Raw genomic sequence first — 24,794 nt, 5'->3', positions numbered from 1 at the left:
CAACGCAATCTTCACCTGTAGACTCAGTAGCTTCGTGACCTGTTTACTCGTCGTATTTAACAGACGTTTTATATAATAGACTTTACTTAGACATCGACTTTGATGGAAGCTGTATTAATAGGTTGGGGTTATGTTAACATATGTCGGGTCAGTAGCATTCCGTGCCGTAGCCGGTCACTTCAGCCACACGCCGTGACCCGATGTATACAGGCTGTGTCGTCACGCGGCTAATCCTCCTCAGAGGTGCTGATGAAGCCTACTCAGGCTTGCAGCCCGAAGGAGTGCCTGTCAAAAATAGTACTAGTAGCAGTAGCAATGTCAGTATTAGTTATAGTTGTGGTAGTAATATTATTAATAGTAGTAGTAGTAATAGTAGTAGTAGTAGTGGTGGTGGTGGCGGTGATGGTGGTGGTGGGTGTGGGGTAATAGTAGTAATAATGAAACACCTCTACCCCCAGTATCATTACTTTACAAACCTTTCATACATAACCTCCTGCCACCACTTTCTGAAAATTATTATTCATTGAACGAGGTGAAATACAGCGTGTTTTTCTGTAGCGTTTCTTTAGCTACGGGAGCAAGTAAATCGTCAAGTATGGGGGAGGAGTTACAGCGGATCAAACCAATGTGAGCACACAGCAAATAAATCCTCCCGTCCAGGAACATTTAAATTTCAAATGCTCTGCATATGCACTCGGAATTCACTGGGCTTCCATCGTCAGTAGGAAAGCACAAGTCTGCCTCCCTGTCTGTGTCTGTGTTGGTGCTGATGTGCCCAACAATCTCAACAGGTCCTCTTCTACATCTGTTATTCTCTTCAGGTGTTATGTCGGTTAGTGGAGGTGAGGTGTAGGCCTGGGAAGAGGTGACAGTTGAGACATGACGCTGAGATGTGCAAAGATGTGAGAGCTAAGGCTCAGCAATGGAGAAAGTTAAATACACTACTGACACTGAACGGTCTTGTAAAGTATTACATGTGGAGGGGGGGAGGGGGGCAGTAAGGCCCAACCCAAAGATCGGTCACTGAGCTCTGAGCTCCTTTCGTAGGGGAACGGCTGGCTGTCTCGAGAGAGACCCGCAGCAGACCAAGAGGTGAATCACACACCGTAATGCAATTGTTAGCACGCTCGCCTCACAACCGAGAGGCCCCGGGTTCGAATCCCGGGTGTTGTGAAAACGGATGGACAGTCTCCTTTAATTTGTCGCCCCTGCCCACCCAGCTGTTAATGGGTACCGGGTGTCAGTCGGGGGTTGTGTCCCTCCGTCTGGGGTGTGTGGATGTGATGTTTCAGCAGCACCCAGAGATCCGTCACTTGTGAGCTCCCAGGCTCATTCGGCGAGGTTACTGGCTGGCGATAGCGAGTCTACTACGTGGCCAGACCATGGTGAATTGCACACGCCCATACAAGAGAGGCAACCACAACCCCCGACTGTCACCCAACACCCATTCCCTGTTGGGTGGACAGGGGCACAGATGTAGGGGACTGCCTATCCGACTCCACTCCCCTTGGGAATTGAACCCGGGATATATGGCTGTTGTACCGCGCTAGCCACTGCACTACGGAGCCTCGTGTGTGTGTGTGTGTGTGTGTGTGTGTGTGTGTGTGTGTGTGATAGGTGAGCGTCAGGGTGTGGCCTTGTGACAGCCTCCAGCGAGCGTTGTGGTGTTTATTGGGCTCCGTGTGTTGGTTTGTCGCCCTTATTGCCGCGCGTTGTGTCAGTCGTCAGGTAGATGAAAGTGAGGGAGGAAGAGAGGAAAGGGAGGGAGGGGGAAGCCTCATCACTGACAGCTGTAATGGAATGGTCACACCCACACCCACACTCACACCCACACCCACGCATTTACCAGTACCCACGCCTCTTATGACTCAACACCCCGTCACTCAACCATCCACCCATAAAGCCAATCCCGTGTGCTTCTCCACTCGTTGTATCTGGTAAAACAGTCCAAAATGAGACGTTATCAGCAAGTTTGAGCTTTTATGTAAGACTTTCCCCGGAGGCAGTATGTAGGTCAAGGCAGTACGGTCCCCCTCATCCACACTTGATCTCTCGTATCCCAGGAGGTGCAGGCGTGGATGTGCGTGGCTCTCGTCTTATTTTTCGAGCGTGAAGTCAACTCAAGCTGCTTTTTTTTCTGTAGGTCATCAAAGCCGCTTAAGAAGCCGCACGCCACCTTTGCATTAGGGAACGTTTTGCAAGTCTTTCCGAGGCGAGGAGAGACATGCACGCGAGGCTACAGAATTACAGAGTTTGCAGGAAGGATGCGAAAGGGACAGTAGGAGAGAAAGGACTAAAATAACGGAAATATGCATGGTACAAAATTAATATGGACTGTGGACGGAAAGAACCAAGTACAATCTAAAAACACAGAACGTCTAAGGAATCGAATATTGACAACAAACAAGAAAAAACGAAAACATAAGGAGAGCCGTTACAAAGACAGATCTCCCCAGCCTGCAGTGATGGAATGGTGCAGTGATGTGTCGTGGGATGGACGGCAGTGGAGGAGAGAACTGGAACGCTAAAACAGCAGAACTAGAGAACGGGCACAAAAAAATAATATAGGGCAGAGGTAGCTAAGAGAGAGAGAGAGAGAGAGAGAGAGAGAGAGAGAGAGAGAGAGAGAGAGAGAGAGAGAGAGAGAGAGAGAGAGAGAGAGAGAGAGAGAGAGACTCATTCAAGATACCAAATCGAACACATATTAATAGGAGTGGTAGATGCGTAAAAGAAGAGGCGAATAGGACCCATGAGGTGGATGGGAACAAAGGGACAAACTCAAGGGTAGGAACAAAGGTTTAGCAACAGGGGTGTGTGTGTGTGTGTGTGTGTAGCTATGGAGACAAAGGTCGATGCAAAGGCTTCAAAGTTGTGGTATAAGAAAGAGAAAAGGAGCAACAGGGCCTGGGATGTTTACCTGAATAAGAGGAAAGAAAGGAAGAAGGAGTTGCTGAGAGGGACAAGCGGACAGGTGCATGGAGAGAGAGAGATGGTCGTGTAGGCCTTGAGGCGGTGCTAGAAAAAGATAAATAACTAGAAAAGAGTAGAGGCGGTTCTAGAAAAAGATAAATAACTAGAAAAGAGTAGAGGCGGTTCTAGAAAAAGATAAATAACTAGAAAAGAGTACAGGCGGTTCTAGAAAAAGATAAATAACTAGAAAAGAGTAGAGGCGGTTCTAGAAAAAGATAAATAACTAGAAAAGAGTAGAGGCGGTTCTAGAAAAAGATAAATAACTAGAAAAGAGTACAGGCGGTTCTAGAAAAAGATAAATAACTAGAAAAGAGTAGAGGCGGTTCTAGAAAAAGATAAATAACTAGAAAAGAGTAGAGGCGGTTCTAGAAAAAGATAAATAACTAGAAAAGAGTAGAGGCGGTGCTAGAAAAAGATAACTAGAAAAGGGTGACCCGTAGGAGGCGCATTTTCTACAGAGGGATTAAGGGCGCGAGGAAGCCAGCCATGGTAGTACAGAGACCTATCATGCTCCGTGTGGCGATGAGGGAGGCGAGAAGGCGTGAGGCGGCTCCTTCAGCTCACACAAAGGAGTGGCTGAGGTGGAGGAAACGGAAGCCCCGAGGCGGAAGGTGCGAGACTCCTTTCCATTCCCTCGCCTTGAGAGGAACTGAGGTCTCCCGAAGTGGCTCCCGTCAATGTGTCTTTTCCGCAATATCTTCAGCGCGACAAAAAATTATAACAAATGTGTCTGGAAGATCCATGGAAAATCAATTATATATATTTTTTTTTTCGTAGATGCACTTTGTCCACAATACCTTAAGATCGACAGAAAAACAATAGAAAATTCATGTAAAACAAGTCATATTATAACGTAGATGCACTTTGTCCACAATACCTCAAGATCGACAGAAAAACAATAGAAAATTCATGTAAAACAAGTCATATTATAACGTAGATGTACTTTGTCCACAATACCTCAAGATCGACAGAAAAACAATAGAAAATTCATGTAAAACAAATCATATTATATACGTGACTACATAAGAAGTTGACAAAAGGGTTGGATGAGGAGACGATAATAAGAGAAGAATCGTTGCTGACAGACTATATTATAATACATCATTAAAAGGTTAATTTTCTCCTCTTTCGTCATCTTCAGAATCAGCAACAGCAGCGGTTTTGCTTCAATTAAAAAATAACTATTACGTAGCGTCCTTAACAAAAACAACAACAACAACAGTAACACGAGCAACAATAACACCATCACAACTACCACCACCACCAACAACAACAACAACAACAACAACAACAACAACACTAATCACCAAACCCGCGGACCACCTCTCTCTATATATATAAATAACTACGTCACTCATCAATACCCGTCCACCGTTATGAAAAGAGATATCGCTTTATCCCCGGACCCGTCGCTGCGCCGCGTCCTCGTAACAATAATAGACACACACAAAAGTTAGTCAAGTGCCCTTTCAAGCCTTTTTTTGCCGCCCCGGAACACACATTTTTTTCAGGGAATTGGATTGTTTTGTTGGCGAGGGAAAAATATATAAAACTGGACGTCCATTATACCTTTACCAATGGTCCTGAAGGTTCTGGCCCACCTGTGTCGCTGCTACCTGAGAGAGAGAGAGAGAGAGAGAGAGAGAGAGAGAGAGAGAGAGAGAGAGAGAGAGAGAGAGAGAGAGAGAGAGAGAGAGAGAGAGAGAGAGAGAGAGAGAGAGAGAGAGAGAGAGAGAGAGAGAGAGAGAGAGAGAGAGAGAGAGAGAGGGGCAAAATACTTAGAGGATAACGAGGAGAAGGGACAGAGAGAAAATAAGGAAGAAAGAAGGGATGGGAGGGAGATGAAGGAAGGAGGGTGAGAGGGAGCGAGAGGAAAAGGCAGAGAAAAGAGAGGGAGAAAGAAGGAGGCAGGGTGGAAGGGAGAGGAAACAGAGAAGAGGAAAAGGAGAAAAAGAAATAGAGAGAAAAGAGAGGAAGAAGAAGGGAGGGAAATGGGAGAGAAAGGAAGAAGGGTGAGAGAGAGAGAGAGAGAGAGAGAGAGAGAGAGAGAGAGAGAGAGAGAGAGAGAGAGAGAGAGAGAGAGAGAGAGCTAGAGAGATAGAGATAGAGAGAGAGAGAGAGAGAGAGAGAGAGAGAGAGAGAGAGAGAGAGAGAGAGAGAGAGAGAGAGAGAGAGAGAGAGAGAGAGAGAGAGAGAGAGAGAGAGAGAGAGAGAGAGAGAGAGAGTGGAGAAGGAATAGGAAGGAAATGAGGAAGAAGAAGAAAAAGCGTAGAAGGAAGAGAGGATGGAGGGAGCGAAGAAGAGAGAGAGAGAGAGAGAGAGAGAGAGAGAGAGAGAGAGAGAGAGAGAGAGAGAGAGAGAGAGAGAGAGAGAGAGAGAGAGAGAGAGAGAGAGAGAGAGAGAAGGCACAGTGACCGTAAAATCTTGACTACGTGTCCCCATTTTTCAGTTCGATTCCCCTTCCTATACCGCCCTCGTCTTCTTCTTCTTCTTCTTCTTTTAAATTCTACCTGTAACCTTCCCTTCCTATCCTTCTCTCCATTTCCTTCCCCCTACCTACCTTCCTATCCTCATACCTTCCATTATCTCCACCAGTCTCCTCCTACCTTCCCTCCCCTCCCCTACCCCTCCCCTCGCCAACACCAGTGAAGGGGGGACCCGTGTGTTTTATGGGACGTCCAGGTCAGTGGCCGAGCGGTTGCTATTGGAAGCCATTCTGCTGTCATACTCCTGCCGCTGAGGATGTTACGGGCCCGTGTTGTATTGTGAAGTTGTGAGGCTTTGTGTGTGGGTGTGGGTGGGTGGGGGGTCTCTGGGAGTGGGGGGGGAAGTGTGTGTGTGTGTGTGTGTGTGTGTGTGTGTGTGTGTGTGTGTGTGTGTGTGTGTTGCAGAGAAGTTGTGTTTCGTAAGGCATCTGTTCCATTATATATTGTTTTGTTTGTTTTTATTTGTTTTGTTTTTACTTCAAATCCTCTTTCTTTTACTTATACTTTGGTGGCATTCCTCTTTTTTTACTTCTATTTTACTAATCAGCGTTATGGCGGTAGTTCGGATTTTTCTATAGATGATTTGTCACAGCAGTCTTATTGTATTCTTGTCATCATAGTTATATCGTATCGTCACAATGAAAACGGTAATTATATATATTCATCTTCTTGTCCCTGATACTTTTCTATTATTAAATCATCTTCAGCTTCCATCACCACATCTTCCACTCTCATGATATATTTTTTTCAGTGATATTTCTTAAAGTTTTAAAATAATTATCAAACTCGTCACCAGGAGCTGTTGCGACGCCGAGTATTATACTGAAATAATTGATTCATATATATCCTCCTCCTCCTCCTCCTCCTCCTCCTATTCCTCCTCTTACTTGTCATCATCCTCCTCATCTTCATCATCATCGTTTTCACCACTTAATTTTCCTCTTCCTCCACCACCACCAGCACTAATCTCCACCTTTGCCGGCAGGATGAGGTTATCACGGAGTCGCTGAAGGTGTTCGAGGGCCTGTAGTTCGCTGGGGGCGCGGCTGGTGAGGCTGAAGCGAAGGACAACGAGAGAGAAAACAAAGAGAAAGAAGAAGAGGAACGCGTCAAGGAAGAAGAACGCAAGAACGAAGAAGAGAAACAGAAACAACTCGAGAAGGAAAAGGAAAAGGAACTAGAAAAGGAAAAGGAAATGGAAAGACAGAAGCAAAAGAAAAGCGAAGCTGAGAGCAAGGAAACATCAAGCACGGGAGGTCTGCGGCCCGAGGTGGAATCCCTCCTCGACCGCTCCCCCTCCCGCTGCAGGGTTACGTCACGCCTCCTGCCGCTCCCCTTACGGCCCCTTATACTACAGGAATACTCCACTGGTGACCCGGGAAGAACCAGAGGACACCAGCGATCCACCCACTTCGAGACCCCGCAAGTGACAGTGATACACACGCGTACAGACCCGATTCAGTTCGTAAATGCTCAAAACTTTTCTCACGATGAAGTGGAGACCGAACTACAGTGTCACTCGCGTAGCTTTACTGAGAGCAGTATTAACAGGCCTGCAGCCACGCCCCGCGCCCCCCGCCGGCACACCTCCCCCCTGCGTCCGTGGCTCCACCAGTGACGCCCCGCGACGCTGCCAGGACGGGGCAAGGAGGTGCAGGGGGGCGCGCTCGCAGGCCCTCCTCCCCCCGGCGTCCTCCTCCCCCCCCAGGGGCCGCCAGTATACTGTAGCGTAGTCGTCGAGGTGTTACTGCAAGCACAATGTCGCTCTGCTATGCTCGCTTAGCGCTCAAGCGTTAGACTCGAGTCACGTCTGAAGTGAGCGTAAGTCTTAGGCTGACTTTAACAATCAATTTGTATAAAGACATACACATAATATAATACATTTTAGTGTTTCGCCGATTAATTCTTTCTAGGTTTTTTCGATAAGGTAGACTTATGGTTTTCTCCTGTATCTTTGTTTCTTTTCCGTATGTCTTGTTTCATCCGTCTTCAGGGTACCATCAAAACTAATCTGTAATGTTGACCTCGTTGTCTGTTTTCTTCCGTGACGGCGAGGCGCGGTGCGAGGCGGCCCCGCCAGGCACGGGGCGCAACCTGCGGCCGGCGGGGCTGAAGGCGATGCACCCCGGGGAAAAGGGGAAGAGAACTAGTGTGCTCTCTATATCTATATCTCCGTCTGTCTATCGCATCATACCTGTTTTCTTTTTCTTTCAGTCACTTTCAACCATTGTTGTCTCCTTGTTTCGCTCCTTTTTCCATTCCTCTTCCTCTCCTCCATTCTTCTTCGTTTCTCTGATTTATCTTCACCTTCACCCGGCCGGAGTGTCTCAGGTCTCTCCTCTTCCCGTTTTCTCCCTCCCCAGCATGCTCCCCACCACACAAATCCCCCGGCACGCCTCCCTTTCCACTCCTTAAGCATGGACATAACCCTTGCCCCCGCCGTGCCCTTCCCTGCCTCCCTCCACCCACCCTTTGACACACTCGGGAGGTAGTTTGTGCCGAGCCGTGTCTTGCCAGGATGAGGCCGCTGGAGGTCAACATACGAGGGATAACTTCACTAGTACTCACTCGCTCGCCTTCAGTCTCTCCAGGGTATACATAGGGAAAGGTTGTGGCGGCGCGCAGCTTCTTTGGTAGGCAAGATGGTGGCTGTGGTGAGAATAAGCAGTAAAAGGTGTGGTGTTAGGTGGGTGATGGTGTGTGGGGGTGTGAGTGTGGTACTGTTGGCGGCGTGTGGGCTGGTGGGATTGTATTGGTACTGATTCAGTGTTCAGTGGGAGAAGGAAATGAGTGTTTCCTGGGTGGGTCTTACTTACGTGGTGAGGTTCTGGCGGTGCCCGTATGGTCGTGAGGAATGAAGACACCCAGAATATTGTCTCCCGAGCTGCCGCGAGTCATCGCTGTTCACTTGTCCCATCTCCTGTCCGCCGCCACTCAGCCGCGACTGTACCGACAAGGAGGGGCGGACGAGTCACCGCCGCCGCCTGCCCCGGGAGCTGCGCACCACCACAAGAACTTTGTGTTTCAGATTCATCAGCTCTTTAAAGCAATATGTTTTGCGATAGAATGTTAGCATTCAGGGTATTTAACATTCTGCTATGATAAGGTAGCTATTCTAGCTATAGACGACAGCAGTTTATGGAAGTCAATAAGTCGCTTAAAATTAAGTCCCATTCCCAATGAGGAATTCCCTAGAGTTTTAATTCTTTTAGGCAATAATTAAACGTAGAAATCCGATGCTTATAGGTAAGTACACCAACAAGAATAACTATAAAGCGGCAGTTCTAGAGCTTGTGTAGCCGTTAGCCAACACAAAGACGATACCTGAAGTTTACTTGTAAACTTATAAATGTTACGAAAGGAAGTTATCGTTCTTCGCTCTTTCACTGCTCGGCGAGCGGTCCTCAATGAGGGCCGCTCGCCGCCCGTTAGTGCGTCGTTGTGTGTGCAAGGCGTCGTGTGAGTGTCTGCCAAAACGAGGTCACCCCAACAGTGGCGTGGGCTTCCCGCAAGCTGTGTCTTCCCTTGAGTAATACCTCCACTGCGGGCCCTTCACTCCTCACCGCCCCGCGTCACCCTGCTAGTCGAGGAGACAATTCTTAAGTCTTCCTAGATGTTAGTCAGCTAGTGACTCCTGTGTTTCCAGTAACAATGTCTGAAATACGGTGCTGCTCTTCCTCGGGGACAACAAAGCCATGCACGGTACTCGGCCGCGGGGACCTGCCGGCCGCTGCCTCGTAGCTGCGACGCCTCCAGCTCCCCGTCCGACGCCGCCTGTCCCGGGGGGCATCGAGGAGGGTCTTGGCGGCGGCAGCAGCAGCAGCAGCAACAACAGCAACAACAACAACAACAGACCCGAGCGGCGCCCTCATCATAACAGAACCACCCCATGCGGAAGTTCAGTCGATTGGCAAACATTCATGTGTTCTCTGCATCACTTTCAAGGGAAGACACAGAGAAACCAACTGCTCAAAATCAAAGGAAGAAGAAATTGAGGCGATGATGGTTCAACATAATCAAAACAAAACCGAGGCAGAGACTGACTGTCGTAGGATTCTGTTCAGTTCTGTTATTGTAACTTCTAAGTCGGCCTCAGCCAGCCAGCCACCGGTCACGTGACGTGTGCCGGAGCCAACATCAGGTCGAAGTTATTTTCTTTATTCTCGAACTGTGTTAAGGAAATCATTATGGCATTATCACATCATCACTGTGGTGTTTTGAGCCACTGCAATAAACCTCTTGGGGATGTTGACGCCTTTTTGTTACTCACTTTCTTCGCGCTGTTGTTCCCGCCGTGCGGGTCAAAGCTACTCGATGGTTGTGACGAGTCGTGTTGTTAATGTGGGCGGTCGGTCAGTTGGTCAGCGTGTTGTGTTGTTACTCTGGCGGTGGCGGCGAAGGAGGAGAAGGAGGAGGAACACCGCCAAGAGATGTTACCAAGAAAGCAATAACCGCCGCGGCCCAGGGTGACCTGCGGCCCGGCACCAAGACTGCGCCAGCACCGCGGCGTCCCGACAGCAGCTGGTCACGCCCTTCCTCCTTCAGACCCGAGCCAAGCCGTGGCTGAGGCGGCGGACTCGACTCCAACACTTGAAGATACACTCTTCGGGAACTTACCTCACAGTTAAACACACACACACACACACACACACACACACACACACACACACACACACACACACACACACACACACACACACACACACACACACACACACACACACACACACACAACACCGCCTCAGGCCTCCCCTTCACACCAAGGCTGCAGGGGTCTGAGCCCCCCAGCCAACGGCGCCAAACTTCCTGGTCATAGCGGACTGCCGGCATTCCCCAAGGGTTTTATAACCAAATGAAAAAGTATGTGTGTTTTAATTTCCGTGTGAAGTCCTGGCGTTATGGAAGCTGTTGGTTTGCTTCGAGTTTTTATTCTTGGTTACCTACGTATATGCATTATCCTCGGCAATATCAGACAATCTCGTTTTTTTTGTAACTCATTGTAAAAAAAGGTCTAGTGTGTCTTGAATGTCTCCCTGAGTCCTTCTTCCTTCAGCCGAGGGCGTGGCCGCGGGCGAGGCGTGGCTGCGGCGCGCCTCCGCCCCCCCCTCCCCCCCTCGCGTCTGCTCTTTGTATTAAGGGCTGTGGATGGTCAGTTGCTACTCTGTCAAGCTTCCATTATTCGGAAGAGTATACTTCTAGTCCTCCCTGTGTGCACCTTTTTATAGAGTTCCCAATGTTCGTGTATTTTTTACATTTAGGACGTATCTCGACTTCGTGTTACCATTGCAAGTTTGTGTAAACAGTTGCCTCTTCGATTCCACGATGAGTTTTGAGAATGATTCAGAAAAAAAAGGAGCTGTGTTCAAGTATGTCTTTTTCCACTGAGATGAAAAGTTGCATAACATCGCTATTGACGTGTGTGAGTGGTCATGCAGCACTTGTTACTGACGGTCACATCCTGGCGCGCCGGGCCCGGGGAGCGCCGCGGCCCGGCTGCACGCAGTCTGGCGCCTCATGATGTTGACACTTGCAGCTTTTTATATATGATACTGTGTTAAATGTTACTAATACTGACCCTACTCCTTCACCACACTGCATAGTTTTCTCATGGTGGTCTTTCAGACTATTGTTTAATACTGCTTCACTGAGGTTGCTTTACTCGACTTCGAAGTGTTCTAACATAGGACGATGTAAAACCAGTTCATTCCCCGACGTGTTTGTAACATCACTGTGTGGTTGTTGATCTCTTTGTGTTATTACCAGCATGCGGAGGAAGCAGACTCGTGGAAGAGTAACTCATCAGGAAGTTACTTCAAACGGCACGACGAGTGCATCCACGGGGCAGGGCGGGTGGCGGGCGGGTGGCTGTGACGCTGCTCCTCAGTGGGCTCTTGTCCCAGGCCTGGCCGATATTGTTTTGAGGGCGTGGCCACAAGTTTAAGGACGCTGCCACCACCACGCAGTGTGTTAATAGGCCACGCCTTGGGAGCACGAGCCGTGACGCAGAGCCCAGCACTCCACGGGCTCAGCCACCCAGTCATTCCCCCTCACTCGCCACTGTTAACTCCTCCAGCCATCCTTCCTTCCCATACATCCAATATATGTGTCCCTTTGGTAGGCTATCATCGCCTGTTTGTTCTCATAATTCCAATAAGTAATCATACCAGAAAAAAAGCTATCGCGGCAGGTACTGACCTGAGGTTTGCAAATGAATCGGTCAAAATAATGTCGATAATGAGCACAATGTGCGTCTTTGTCTTGACGACAGTTCAGTTTCACACCTCAAGCCAATATTCCAGGGTATTTTTTTTACCCTGATATGTGAGTACTAAACGGAATGATGCGTACGAACTGGCGAAGATACCCTGACTGAGGACAGTTCCTTCAGCGAGCCGAGTGGAGGCCTTGCCATGTAACTGGACGTGACCTACCCCGGGCACGCCCTTCACGAGGACGGTGTGGAGGAACCGGCGCCGGTAACACTCTCGACCCAATTTATCCGTTTTCTGGATAATGATAAGAACAAAGAGAGTCCGCAATATTGAAGGAATGCTTTTCACCGTAGACATGCATTGCAGTCTTAGGCAAGTTATGATTTTCTACCTTGATATCCATTACTGTTATTCGCACACTGCCTTCGACTCTCCCCGCCGCTCCCGCCCCGCCATTTGTCCTGCCGCGCGAGCCATGCAGCCAAGCAGTCTGAACACCGGTCGGGGCCGCCATGCAGTGGGTGAACGGTGAAATCCAACTGTGTTTTCGCAGTTATTATTTATTGTTATTTTTTTATTAGCTGAGTTGTACTGATCATTCTCTTCGCCCCTCGCCACGTTATGCAGTGGTCGCCCTTTTTATCCCCCTGACCCTTGCTGCCCCCCATCCACCCCCCCACCCCAACCCCCTGCCATGTTATCAGTGGTCATCCCTCCCCCTCATTCACTTCCCATCTCCCTCCCACCCCTCACTGCCTCGCTCCCTCCTCCCCCGCTCTACCTTTTTTTAACGTGTGTTCTGAGACGTGTGTAAATATGAATGGTCAGCTGTAAATATTTGTTATATGAAATTTTATTCTACTCCGTTGAAGAAAATTATCATAAATTGTTCCGAATAAAGCTCATTAAGCATACTGTGTTGGTCTTTTTATTACAATCGTGACCGTGGTGATGGTAATAGTGGTATAAAAAATAGTAGTAGTAGTAGTAGTAGTAACAATAGGAGTGATATAAGTGGTAATAGTAGTAGTAGTAGTGGTAGTAGTAGTAGTTGTTGTTGTAGTAGTTTTTTTTATAGTAGTAGTTGTGGTGGAGTGACAAACAGTATCTACCCATTTGTAGGTAGAGAAGAAAAGGAAGAAGTGGATCGAAAAGTTGAAGAGAAAAAAAGATGGGGTAAAGTATAGAAAGGGGTGGAGAAAAGAAAGTAGAGAGAAAAGAAGGTAAGAAAAAGGGATAAAGAAGAAAACTGAAGAAAATAAAGTTAGAAGCCGAGATAATCAACGCCGAACCGATATCACGTAGAGGTGAGGCGAGGTTAATTTTATCCTAATTATGGTGTGGTAAACAACAACAACATTGCGGTATACAATACTTTCCTGACAGTAGATTGGTTATATTAACGCGCCCATCTCTGTCTACCTTACGCAGTACCATTATGTTTTCAAATGTCTTCTACATACTAACCTTCAAACCTCTCAGAAAACCCTAGAAAAAAGTGTAAAGATTTAAAGAGTGTGAAAATAGCCATGAATTAACTGTACTGACATATTCGTAACGCAAATATAGGCTCCTTAGTTGTATAATCACACTATGTACCGCCTGGGGGTTGGGATGGCATGTTCCTCCCTTCTCCTTTGTTGTTTACTTGAAACAATAAACTCTCAATCAATCAATCAATCAATCAGGTTTCGATAAATGAAAACAGCCAAAGTACGACAATTTAGGGCAAGATGTACGACACTGCACCACAACAATGACAGCGGATCAATGAGGGACGCCGCCAGTGCTGCTCGACCTCCTGCCTTATTTCCGTGAAGGTGAGTGGCGTGTGTGTGTCTTGTGGCGGCAGGTGTGCTGGACTGGTGCCGCGGCTCACCCGTGTCCATGAGGCGCGCTGCCAGGTGTGTGTCCGCGCGGGGCGGCCGCTGGGCGTGCCTTTGGGGCTGGCGGGGCGAAGGGTAACGGCTTGGGCACCTCAGGAGGCAGTGGCCCCACAGCCTAGCCACCCCCCCAATGGCTTACGCACATTATGAGCAGGGCACTTTACAGACAACCAGCATGGGAAAAGTATAAGTTTGAATTGCTGGGTGTTTGTATGTAAAGGTGCAAGCAGCGGTGCAAGTAACCTGTCACCACTATAACATCATGGGTGTACCCAGAGCTGTAAAAGGAGGGGTCTGTTTCCACTCATGTGGACCTTTGTAGCAACTTAAAGAAGGGCAAGTGGCGAGGGAAGTGAGCCAAATCACCTGAGGGCTCAGGATTTTGAAAAATTGACATTTCTGGGTGCATTTTCCCGCTGTCAAAACAAAAAACTGGGACTTTTATCTCAGTTTTTCTTTTTGACTTTCTCAGAAAGTGGACGTTTTAGTAGATGAGGAGGGGTCATCCAACCCCTCTGACCTCACCCTAGGTACAGCCCTGAATAGTAGCCTTAACACCACCAGGGATGGTAACCTGTCACCAACCAGATGGTAACCATATGAGATATGGGCCAGTTGCATGGCTCCCCACATTGTGAATATTGCAATATATTCATTCTAGTATATTTATAGCCATTTTCAAGTTTATATATATATATATATATATATATATATATATATATATATATATATATATATATATATATATATATATATATATATATATATATATATATATATATATATATATATATACTGTTGTATGGCATCCAAGACTGATGAAAAATGTTACCTAATTTATGCTAGTATAAAATACCATAAATATTTATGTAATATTCAAATGCATACCAACTCATTGATATAAAATATTGTTGTTTATTTACATGGAAAACAAAATGGAATGTGTCTGTAGGAATTTATACATTGAATTAAGTAGCAAAGTTAATTTTTTGTAAACAATATTTTGTAAGACTTCATATATTCATGACATTGATATGTATTTGTATAGTATTACATAATTTGTTTTGAGTTTGCTTGAGAGCTAGAATGTTTGTCGTACTGGCAATGATAGCAGAAAGGTGATGTGTCATACACGTAGTGGGTTAAGACTCATTTGTACTTTGTATGTATGTGCATGTGTGTAGCACTGTTCATTTTATTTGGTTACACAACAAGTTTAGATGAGTATGAAAAGCATTGTTTGTGAATGTAAAAAATCAACGTATTGTAGTTGTATTTTAATCATTTGTTTAAAAGTTGTATGTCTTAAAATTTAGTCTATACCCTCCTTATTCTCTGCTCTAATTATGAATATAAACTTGAACATTTTTAAGTCATGAAGATGACAAAAATTCCAGCTTATCCTTAATTATACAAAAATTGAGTACAAGATGGAGTCCTCAGAATGTTTCATAAAAAATTTCCAAAATACACATTGAAAATTACATCTGCCAAACTGTGTTTCTCTGGAACATTCAAGAGAAATTTGATGTAAAAGTAATTGTTTACTACTACTGTCGCTCCCATTACCCAGATCATCAATTAGTACAATCTTTGCACATTTTTGCACATTTAATTTATTCATATATGATATAAGGCACATCATTCATAACCTGAATTAATCACCTTGCATGAATGACTAAGGCAACACTACAACAGACAGACCCTAATTTAAAATTCTGCACAAATTTTTCAATAATAAAAATTGCTTGGTGCCATAATTTTCCAATGTAGGTACTTAAGTTTGAGCAGTGCTTATGTTCCACCACTTGATGTGTGGTGCCATTGTGCTCAAACACATCTGCCTGTGGGGTTAGAATTTAAAGTCACTGAAATAAGTTTTACTAGTAAGATAATACTAAAGAAATCAGTCTCAGCACTTTTCTTTTAATTTTTTCAGCATTTCCTCACTCATGGTGGACAGTATGCTTCCAATTGGCTGCATCAGGTGGTGTATGGCAGCCATGCTGTCACCATAACTGTAACTTACTAACCCTTCAAGTTTTGTTCTCAATGCTTATCTACTTCTTCAGACATGAGTGTGTTCACACTATCCTTTACTGCATGTTTGCTTGCCAAGGTGTATACACCATTTTCACGAAGAATAGTTCAGGAAGCACAATAAGCATTACCAGCTACTTGAGGCAAGCAAAGGAACTACACCACCACACTGTGGCAAACACAAGAATAGACACAATAGTACCATAGTAAGCAGCCTGCCATAGTGGTGTCCTTGGTCTCTTTTATTTTCACAAGTGTTGTGTAATTGTTTCGTCTGCCTACCTGAAACATGGTACTTTTTCTCGTTATTGTTCTATTCTTGAGTGAATAGTGCATGTATCATGGCAACAAAGGAACACGTGGACATAATTAGTCTTGAACACAAGAGGAAAATGATAAGACTTGAAAAATATTTTTCATTGATGCATTACAGTGAGGGGGGCAGCCCCTGCCACCATGGAACACTCAGGGCAGCTAAATAGGAGCTTGCTGCACTCCATGCTGAGAAAATTCAGAAAATCACTTGGGCTGGCTGCTTTTAAATTACTTGGCTCATGAAATGTGTTCCTTCAACTTTAAATTGTTTGTTATTATATTTTTTCACATGATCTGAGAATACAGCTACAATATTACCATTATTTTTTTTACACTAGGAGTACTAATTTAATGATGTGCAGAGTTCGTTATGTGATAATTTTACAAACCTAAGTTTAGCTGAAACAAAGATGATTGTGATAACTGTCACATAACCCTTTCTTCCCAATGACACATGTTGCCGTGATTCCCTGACCCAGGAAGATGTGAAACATGAAGGAACGCACCAAAATATCTATACAAGAGGCAGAGACATGCATGGTTGTATTCTTTGTGGACTGATGCACCAGTATGTTGATAGATTTTTGATCTGGTGAAGAAGTTTCTGATCTTCTGTTGTACTTAGACGTAGATCAGTAAAGACTCCTCTGAGTTGCAGTGCTGTGGGCTTTTGATGGTGTGTGTTGTGTGTTGCCTGAAGTAAGGAGGCAGAGTCCTGCACCTCCTGTAGACCTTGACTGCGTCCATGCCTACATGATTGGCAGGATTTTAACAGTTTGATAATTTTCAGACTTTGGAAAGATATATTATTGACTTGCACATGTAAACGATGTCAGTTCAGCCTGCCACTCACGAAGAAATCCAAATTGACGACGACGAAGTGGAAGAGGAAGAGGAAGAAGAGGATGAGGAAGAAGATGCAGAAGATGAGGACTTTGAAGACAATGAAGAAGTGACTCATGGTAGGAGCCCAGGCAGGGGACTCACCCTTAAGACACTTTTGAAGGAGAGAGTGTTGACACCTGGCGAGGGACACATGACCATCAACTACCTGGTAAGATTGCCACAGGGAGACACACACACATTTCCTTGCCCCTGAGGCCTCACCCAGGGCTCATCCATGCACAGTGCTGGCTTCCCATCAACACACTGGCCAGTAGCCTCTGTGTCTTGCTGGCCAGAGGGTCAGTGTGTAGCACAGTGTTCACAGCTTATAAAGCCCACAGCGTGAAATAAAGGTGTGTTGTGTTGCAGTGTGCTGGAGGTCATTAAAGGTCCATTTCCACACCTGACACGTGTTTCTGGTTGAGTTTGATCTTAAAGTTGTAAGAAAATGTTCCACAAACAAAGTTACTGCAAGAGAAATAAAAACATTAATGAACAATGCTTGCTGTTAATTTAAGATATCAGGAGCAAGCATTGTAATTTTCAAAACCCACAATGCCTAGTGATATGGAAGCAATTGTACACCACCTAGAATCGAAATTAAAAAGTTCATCAATATGTCTACATTTTTTACCCCAAGTACATACTTAACTCTTATGTTTAATGGAGAAGATGCAAGACTGAAAGATAATGAGCATCAAACTCTTATTAAGAAATTACCATTTTATTACCACTGAGCTTTTTTCAGGCTCCAGCCCTGGTCAGTGCTGCCTGCAAGTCTTTAAGTTTGTTTTTGTATATTAACCCAATTAATACCCCTGGCTTGTACGGTGCATCATAACCTGTGCTTACATAACATTCCTAAATATCAAGAATAGAGATCTAACTTGCCTTGGAATAGCATAAAGGGAAGTACATCATGCAATATACAACTAACTCTGCTTGCTATGAAGCTTATAACTGCCTTGGCTTACCTTTTCTGCTGAAGAGAGACAGAGTTTCTATTCCTCAGTGTGCAGATATATAACTTTGTAATAAGCAGAGGGTAATACTCTTTACCCTGAATGGTTTAGTGGCCATCCTAAGTTTAGTGTACTAATGTAGCTAACATTATTGTATTTTGTGTATTTCATGTTTGCTGACCAAACTGTGTCTTTAATAATCCTCCTGCTGCTCAGCAACACGTGATGGTGTCACTTCTTGTGGTTTATGTCAGATACCATTTCTCAAAGGGTTATTGTGCTAGTGTATCACAATTGCATTAGCATCAGTGTTACAAATATACATAAGCTGCAGACATAAATATAGCAAGAAGTGACTGTATTAATATTCCATAGCTTGGTAGGAGTAATGTTGTGGTTAGCTGTTCATTTCACAAAAAAAATTGAGGAGACTGACTTTAGAGTCCTTGAGTACATGCATTGGTTTCATTGGTCATCAATTTTGAAGTTTGTTGCAGACACAAGACTTATGTCATTAAAAAGAATATTTCCATCAGTTGTTGAGGTTTCATTGATTTCACACTGAGCATTATAACATAATGCACTTTACTTGTTATTGGTTGCACTGGTAATGTGAGTTGTATGTTCACAGGGGAACAAGTTCAAAGGAGACTTGTTGCCTGATGGGAGGATTCGCTCCCAGGAGACCAACAAGATCTTTGGTACTCCCAGCGCTTGGGCCATTTACTGCAAGAAGATTGTTAACCCTGACAAAAAGTCAGGCTGTGGCTGGGCGTCAGTAAGTATTCTAGACTGCTTTAAACTCACTAAGGATAGATTTTTTGGCTGCACCGCACTCAGCAGCACCCTTCAGTATATTTTGAGCAAGCTTTTCCACCTTTCTTATACTAGGCACTTTCCTCAACCCCTGCAGGTGCGATACAAAGGGAAGAAACTTGACTCTTACAAGAACAACTGGTACCGCCAAAAGCGACTTGAGTTTGAGAGAGAGGGAGAGGCTTTGGGTAAGCGAGTGTTTGTGCTCATGATAAAGATATTTTATTAAGGTTCTGATTATACTCTCACCTGAAAGTAACCATTCTATCCTTGCATCATATCCAGATCCTGACATTTATACTGATAAACCTTTCGGCATGCATGTCTATGTGTTTTGTGCACATTGTTGTAAATCAGCCTGTGCCCATCCTTAAACCAGAGCCAATTCATTACTGAGCCCAGCCACTTTACAGACGAGGAGGAGATGACTGACAGCGACAGCGATGGCCCTCACGAGCAGGAGATCGTTGAGTTTGAGATGATCGGCAACAGACATCCAAACCAGTAAGTTGTGCGAGTTGTATGAACGTTACTGATGACCAAGCGTACAATTAACTCGTCTATAAACAAAGCACTATAGGATTGCAGTAATATCTGAAGCCTGAAGTGTTGCCTTTGACTTAGAATGATTGCTGATTGAAGAAACACAAGAACATCATTTGATTGGATTATGATTGTGCTGGTTGACCGAATTATAAAACCTGTAAATGAAGGAAAGCACTTACTAACTTGATTGTATTACCTGGTAACTGCTAGGTGCCAAGGGTTGAGTTTTAGTGCATGTTCCGTGGTCTTTGCAGTGACATGAACACAATGGTGGAGCTCACGTCCTTCCAAGCGCTGGGTCGCATGCAGCCCTTCAGTGTCACCATGTCCTCCTCAGCCATGGCCATGATTGACATCCACGCTCACCTGTCCACCTCGGAGGTCGTGGGTTACCTGGCTGGCCAATGGGACGTCACCAATCACAGTAAGCCTCAGATGTTTATGTCTGTAGCAAATATCTTCCTCAGTCATTGATTAGTTTGAACCCGTCCGCTGCGATTGGCACGGATTTGGCTTTCACTGGTAGCCTTGTAACATATACTCCCAGGTCTTTCTCTGCATCTGTGGTGGATAGTGGAGTGTTTCCCATGTGGTGTTGGTATGCTGGATATCCCCTCCCAAGGTGCATGACTACATCTTTCTTCATTGAATTGTAGCAGCCAGAGTGTGGCCAGCTTCATCACAGACGTCATGTTGCTACCAAAACAATTGCATGAAATTCAAATTGATGGTGCAATAGTGTTTTCTTGTATGTGTGCTCTGGGTACTTCTTTGGGATCTTGACAATACCTAGAGCACACAAAAAAACACTCTTGAACATGAATTTCACACGTCTCTTTCAGTAACAACACGGCACCTATGATGTAGTCAGTCAAACTCTCCTATTCTATGGCTCTGGTATTAAGTAAAAGAGGTATTGCTATGTAGTTCCTGCAGGCCGTTGTTGTCTAAAGCTTCAGTAATTCACTCCATCACAAGCTCACCCTTCCGTCCTGCACTCCCAGACCTGATAGTGTCCCATGCCCTGCCGGTGCGGTGTCGCCTCGGGGACGGGGAGAAGGGCCGGGCGGTGGAGCAGCAGCTGTTCACTGAGATGGAGAAGCTCAGCCTCAATCTCGTGGGATGGTGAGTCATCTCCATGTGTTATTTTGTGCATTTTGTTGATTAGAAAACTGCAATTTGATTTATAGTAGTCATGTACAAATTATAATTATCAGGTAATTAACTCTTAGACGGCGGTAGAACTATATACAGGCGGTCCAAACTGTGGTAGAATCTATATATTGATGATAGTTAAAACATTTCTTATGTGACGAAACTATATTTATGCTATGGTCCTGAGGTCGGCAGTGACTATATTTAGACGATTCATTCTTGGTGGGAGCCACTCTTCAAATACTGCTGCCGTCTAAGGGTTAAAATGGAAACAACTGTGCAGTGTGTATTATGTTATTTCATTCCAGGTATCACACACACCCTTTCTCCCCTCCCCTTCCTTCACTGAGAGACATCGACTCTCAGCTGGAGTATGAACTGAAGATGAAAGGCTCCAATGATGCGAGTTACACGCCTTGTATCGGCATCATTGTGTGTAAGTTATCCTGTGTGACTAAAGATATTGTTTGGATTCGAATAGTAATCCGTCTCCTCCATTTTTGTGAAAGAAAATTCAGCAATAGACTATGCTGTAAGTCACCCACATAAATGGTTTCATTATTTTGTGCTTCATTTTACACCATTTTCTTTAATCATCTGACACTTGTTTCTGCTTAGTGCTGATGTTTTGTGTTGTTGATAAGACTAACATTACATGTGACCTCACTACCAGCTCCTTATGTGAGGGGAGGAGGCCAGGGCACAACAGCCAGTGGGTTTTGGGTCATGCCGCCCCCCGAACACAAGCCCCAGGAGTACGGGCGGCCGATGAGCATCCAGTTCACCATCGTACAAGATGCCTTCATGCCCAAGGAGACACTGATTCATGTGGTGAGTGATTTGCTGCCCTGTGATAGCATTTAATATCAAATGGGCCTTTTTTTCTTTCCCTCAGCAATGGAGGCAGCTCAAGGGCAACAAAAATGCATGCTAAGCTCTGTTATTATTTCCTAAAACATTGTTGGAAAGATCAAATGGACTTTAGACTACTCACCCTGCCTGTAACAGGATCACCAAAGATGATGAGTGTGATAATTAATCATTGGTGTCAAGACGTGAAATATTACATGAAGCTCACAATAATGTTTCCCCCCATAGCGAGACACTGTCAAGTACTACAAGGACTCACCCGACTCAGTTGTCTTCAGTGACATTTTCCAAGACCGTTTCACAAACTGGGACAAGCTGAAGGTATGTTGACTTGGATACATTTTGGAAATTTTACTTGTGGCAAAATGAGAAGAGAGAGGAACACAGGAAATGATTGGATTACTGTAAGCCTTTTTTTCAACAAAACATGAAATATGCAGTGTAGCAGAAAACATCCTTTTTTCTTCATTCATGCTCAGTTTTGTAAAAATGCTTGATGAGGAAACTGTATGAACATTTAATCAGACTTGCATGTATGTAGATGATCAAGTAGTATTGGGTTGAGTAAGGTAGAAATGGCCACTAGTATATGGGTTAGAAATAATATCTCAAAGCAGACTTCATAAAATCTAACAGTATGTTGGTTATCACCTCAGACATGTATGTTTCACCTTTGTTTTCAGACTGCCATTCGTTCATGTGTGCCAAGGGACCATTACGCACCACTGTTAGATTACTTAGCCAAACTCCTAGAACTAAAAAATTACACTCCAGAGCCTGTAGCACCCTTAGGAAAACTAAAATCCACTCTAATTGCGGGGAAGCCACCTCAACAAGATATATCTGAGACTTCCACCACTCCTACCATCTTATCTGCCTCGCTGTCCACACCTACCTCCCTGCCTCTACGCAACAAGAACTCCCCTGATTTGGGACACAGTGACCTGGACCACTCGGCCCCTAGACCCTCACCTCCTGTCATTGATGTGTCTCCTGATGACCCAAAACCACCTCCATCTCTTAGCATCTCGGCTCCACCACCTCAGAGCATGGAGACCCCTACAGGCAAAGGAGAGAGAACTTCCACCTCACACTTAGAGTTGCAAAGGCATGACTTATTCAAAAGTAAGGAGACACAGCAGCAGCAGCAGCAGGAATTGAAGGCTAAACCACCAGATCACCTTTTCCCCAGCAGTAGATCTTCTCCGCCTCAGTACAAACAGCTGCATGAACACTTGTTCCCTGAGCACAAACAAGATGCAGCTTCACACCAGAGTGCATCTCAGGAACACCAGCATCACCCTCAGCAACACAAACACCAACAGAACCAGCAACAGCTTCAACAGCTCCAGCAAAACCAGCATCATCTTCAGCTGAACCAGCACCAGCATCAGCAACAGCAGCAGAATCAACATCAGCAGCATCAGCATCATCAGCTCCAGCAGCAGCAGCAGCAGCAACAACAACAGCAACAACAACAACAACAGCAGCAACAACAACAACAACAACAACAACAACAACAACAACAACAACAACAACAGAAACCAATGTTTGGTGACCCTCCCCAGTACCACCAGACACAGTCTTACCAACAGTACCAACAAGATTATCAGCAGCAGAGGGAGGGTTTCCAAGGAGAGCAGAAGAGTGAGGTAGAAGAGGAGGTGCAAGAGACCTACCGTGAGCCACCACCCAGCTATCATCAGCACCACTTCAAGATCCCAAGCTCCTACCACCATGAGGACCCTAAGGGTGCCCCTCCCTCATACCCCACGGAAGATAGGACATCCCTGGACGTCCCTCGAACACGGGAAGGCACCTTGGGCTTATCTCACTCTCACCAAGAGCCATTGGATGCCTGGGGTCAGGGACTGCCCAGCCAGACTGAGCCACCTCCATCATCACTTCAGCAAGGCATTATGAAAGATCTAGATGACATACAACCAATGGATGTAGACTCTCATAGCAGTAATCAATGACATGCCTCTTTATAACGACCTGTGCATCTCAGCTCTCATCGCCTGCATCTTGGGATGCTACCTCCAAAGGACATTGACAAGCTTCTATGCATCTTCAAGACAAGTATTATCGATGAATGGCAAGCATTGCTGGACCCAGTGTAGGCTAAGCCTGAGACAGTCCTGTTGTCCTGTTGGAGACTCTGTATCTTTGAATCCTGCAATGCATAACAACTGTTGTGGAACAAACTCGTCGTCACAGTACTCCAGTTGACATCAGAGAGGCAGCTTTGGGATGACGTGGTTCTATAGTTATATTTTACCTAAATTATAGAGGCATTAAACAGCATCATTTATCATTAATATGGCCTCTTGAAAGCCTATTGCCAACTCAAATCATTGTAGCTTGTAGAATTTATTGTATTTAATTAAAGCTACTCTTTTTTTAATGGAGTGTTCTGCTGCTGCCCTAAGTACTGTAATGGATCAAGGTGTGCTAGTAGTATTACTGTTGTAGTTTATTGCCTGATTTATTATTGGCACTTCACTTATCACTAACATCTCTGAAAACACCAGACCTGTTGAAGCCACGAAGGTGAGCCGCAGAGAGGGGGACCTGGAGCCCTGTGCCGGGGGTGTTCTCTTTGCAGCAGTAATCCCTTGCTCTGGTCTCCAGGCCTTGACTCAACTAGCTTTGCACAGTCCTGTCCATCTTCCTTACCTAATTCACTTGGTGATAAAGCACAATTCCTTCTTTTTATATAAAGTTGTTCTTTCATATCAAAATTGTTGCACCAGTATTTGGTTATTGCTCCCCAATACTGGGATGCCTTACAGTATAATTCTTTAGTTTCAAAATCTTTTAAAGTAGTTTATGGCATTGTCCTTTGAAGGAGCTGCACCTTTACAAACCTCCACCACACATTACACTCTAAGCTTCCTATACTGCTTTTTTTTTTCTCAGAAGCATTACCAAAGGTGGACACCATAAGCTGTACTTTTACCTGATATGCATTAGCAAATTTCCAAATAATATTGAGGAAAATTGAGTCCACCATCATGTTCATGATACATTGATCATGTAAATCAATTACATTGACCTCATTGTTATTAAGATAATAGAAGGAAAATATGACTAAACATTTTGTCCCCCTTTTATTGGTTCAACTCTCTGTAACTCCGTTTAGCTCATATTGAATTTACAGTCACAGTTTCAAAATCAGCCAATATTTCCAATTTTTTGGTACGTAACAAGTACTGATAAGGAAGAAAGGAGGTCGCCAAAATTGGCAAGAAAGTAAAAACTTCTGCAAACTGGCGCCATGACAGGTGAGTGTCACTCCCGACACGTCCCCACCTGCAGTAAGTGAATGCTGTGCGGGAGTTTTATTTTCTTGGCAGTCTTGAGGCATTACTTTCCCCCTGATTGGTACATATCTGCCAAAAAAATAAAAAATGTGTGTATTTCAAAACTAACTGAAAATTAAATGCAAGCTTAACTTTGTTACAGTGAGTTGAAGCATAAAGAGAGACAAAATTACACTATTTTACTTTCCTTCTATTATTGTAATATAACTGTAGTCTTACTGTAATTAATATATAGTTATGATATGCTGCAATGTATTATGAGCACAAAGGGATGTTCAGTTTCTGTAAGTATTTGCTAATACTGGGTAAGAATATAACATTTCAG

At 44.8% G+C, this 24,794-nt stretch overlaps 2 protein-coding genes across 5 annotated transcripts in view; both read left to right on the top strand.

Annotated features, from left to right (window-relative positions):
* Positions 1-12,582, top strand: part of LOC126983088 (uncharacterized) — a 14,395-nt gene extending 1,813 nt beyond the window's left edge. The window contains exon 2 of the mRNA XM_050835591.1: positions 6,442-12,582. The gene's annotated coding sequence lies outside the window, so the exon portion shown is untranslated. The remainder of the gene's footprint in view (positions 1-6,441) is intronic.
* A 751-nt stretch (positions 12,583-13,333) lies between these two features.
* Positions 13,334-23,550, top strand: LOC126983087 (uncharacterized). 4 transcript variants are annotated; one of them, XM_050835587.1, is made up of 12 exons: positions 13,351-13,488; positions 16,700-16,963; positions 17,543-17,554; positions 18,388-18,534; positions 18,670-18,760; positions 18,986-19,076; positions 19,373-19,542; positions 20,123-20,243; positions 20,582-20,709; positions 20,947-21,104; positions 21,372-21,464; positions 21,827-23,550. In XM_050835587.1, exons 2-12 carry the CDS (start codon positions 16,739-16,741, stop codon positions 23,120-23,122), a joined length of 2,532 nt encoding a protein of 843 aa, XP_050691544.1. In that variant the 5' UTR covers positions 13,351-13,488; positions 16,700-16,738; the 3' UTR covers positions 23,123-23,550. The 4 variants fall into 4 exon arrangements, with proteins under 4 accessions (XP_050691547.1, XP_050691544.1, XP_050691545.1 ...); XM_050835589.1 differs by having other exon boundaries at positions 13,362-13,488; positions 16,746-16,963; XM_050835588.1 differs by lacking the exon at positions 17,543-17,554.
* The last annotated feature ends 1,244 nt before the right edge of the window (positions 23,551-24,794 follow it).

The sequence above is a fragment of the Eriocheir sinensis genome, chromosome 52 (genome assembly GCF_024679095.1).
Source record: "Eriocheir sinensis breed Jianghai 21 chromosome 52, ASM2467909v1, whole genome shotgun sequence".
NCBI classification, from domain to species: Eukaryota; Metazoa; Arthropoda; class Malacostraca; order Decapoda; family Varunidae; genus Eriocheir; species Eriocheir sinensis.
The sequence above is the reverse complement of the archived record's forward strand: the minus strand, read 5'-3'. Positions and strand labels throughout refer to the sequence as shown.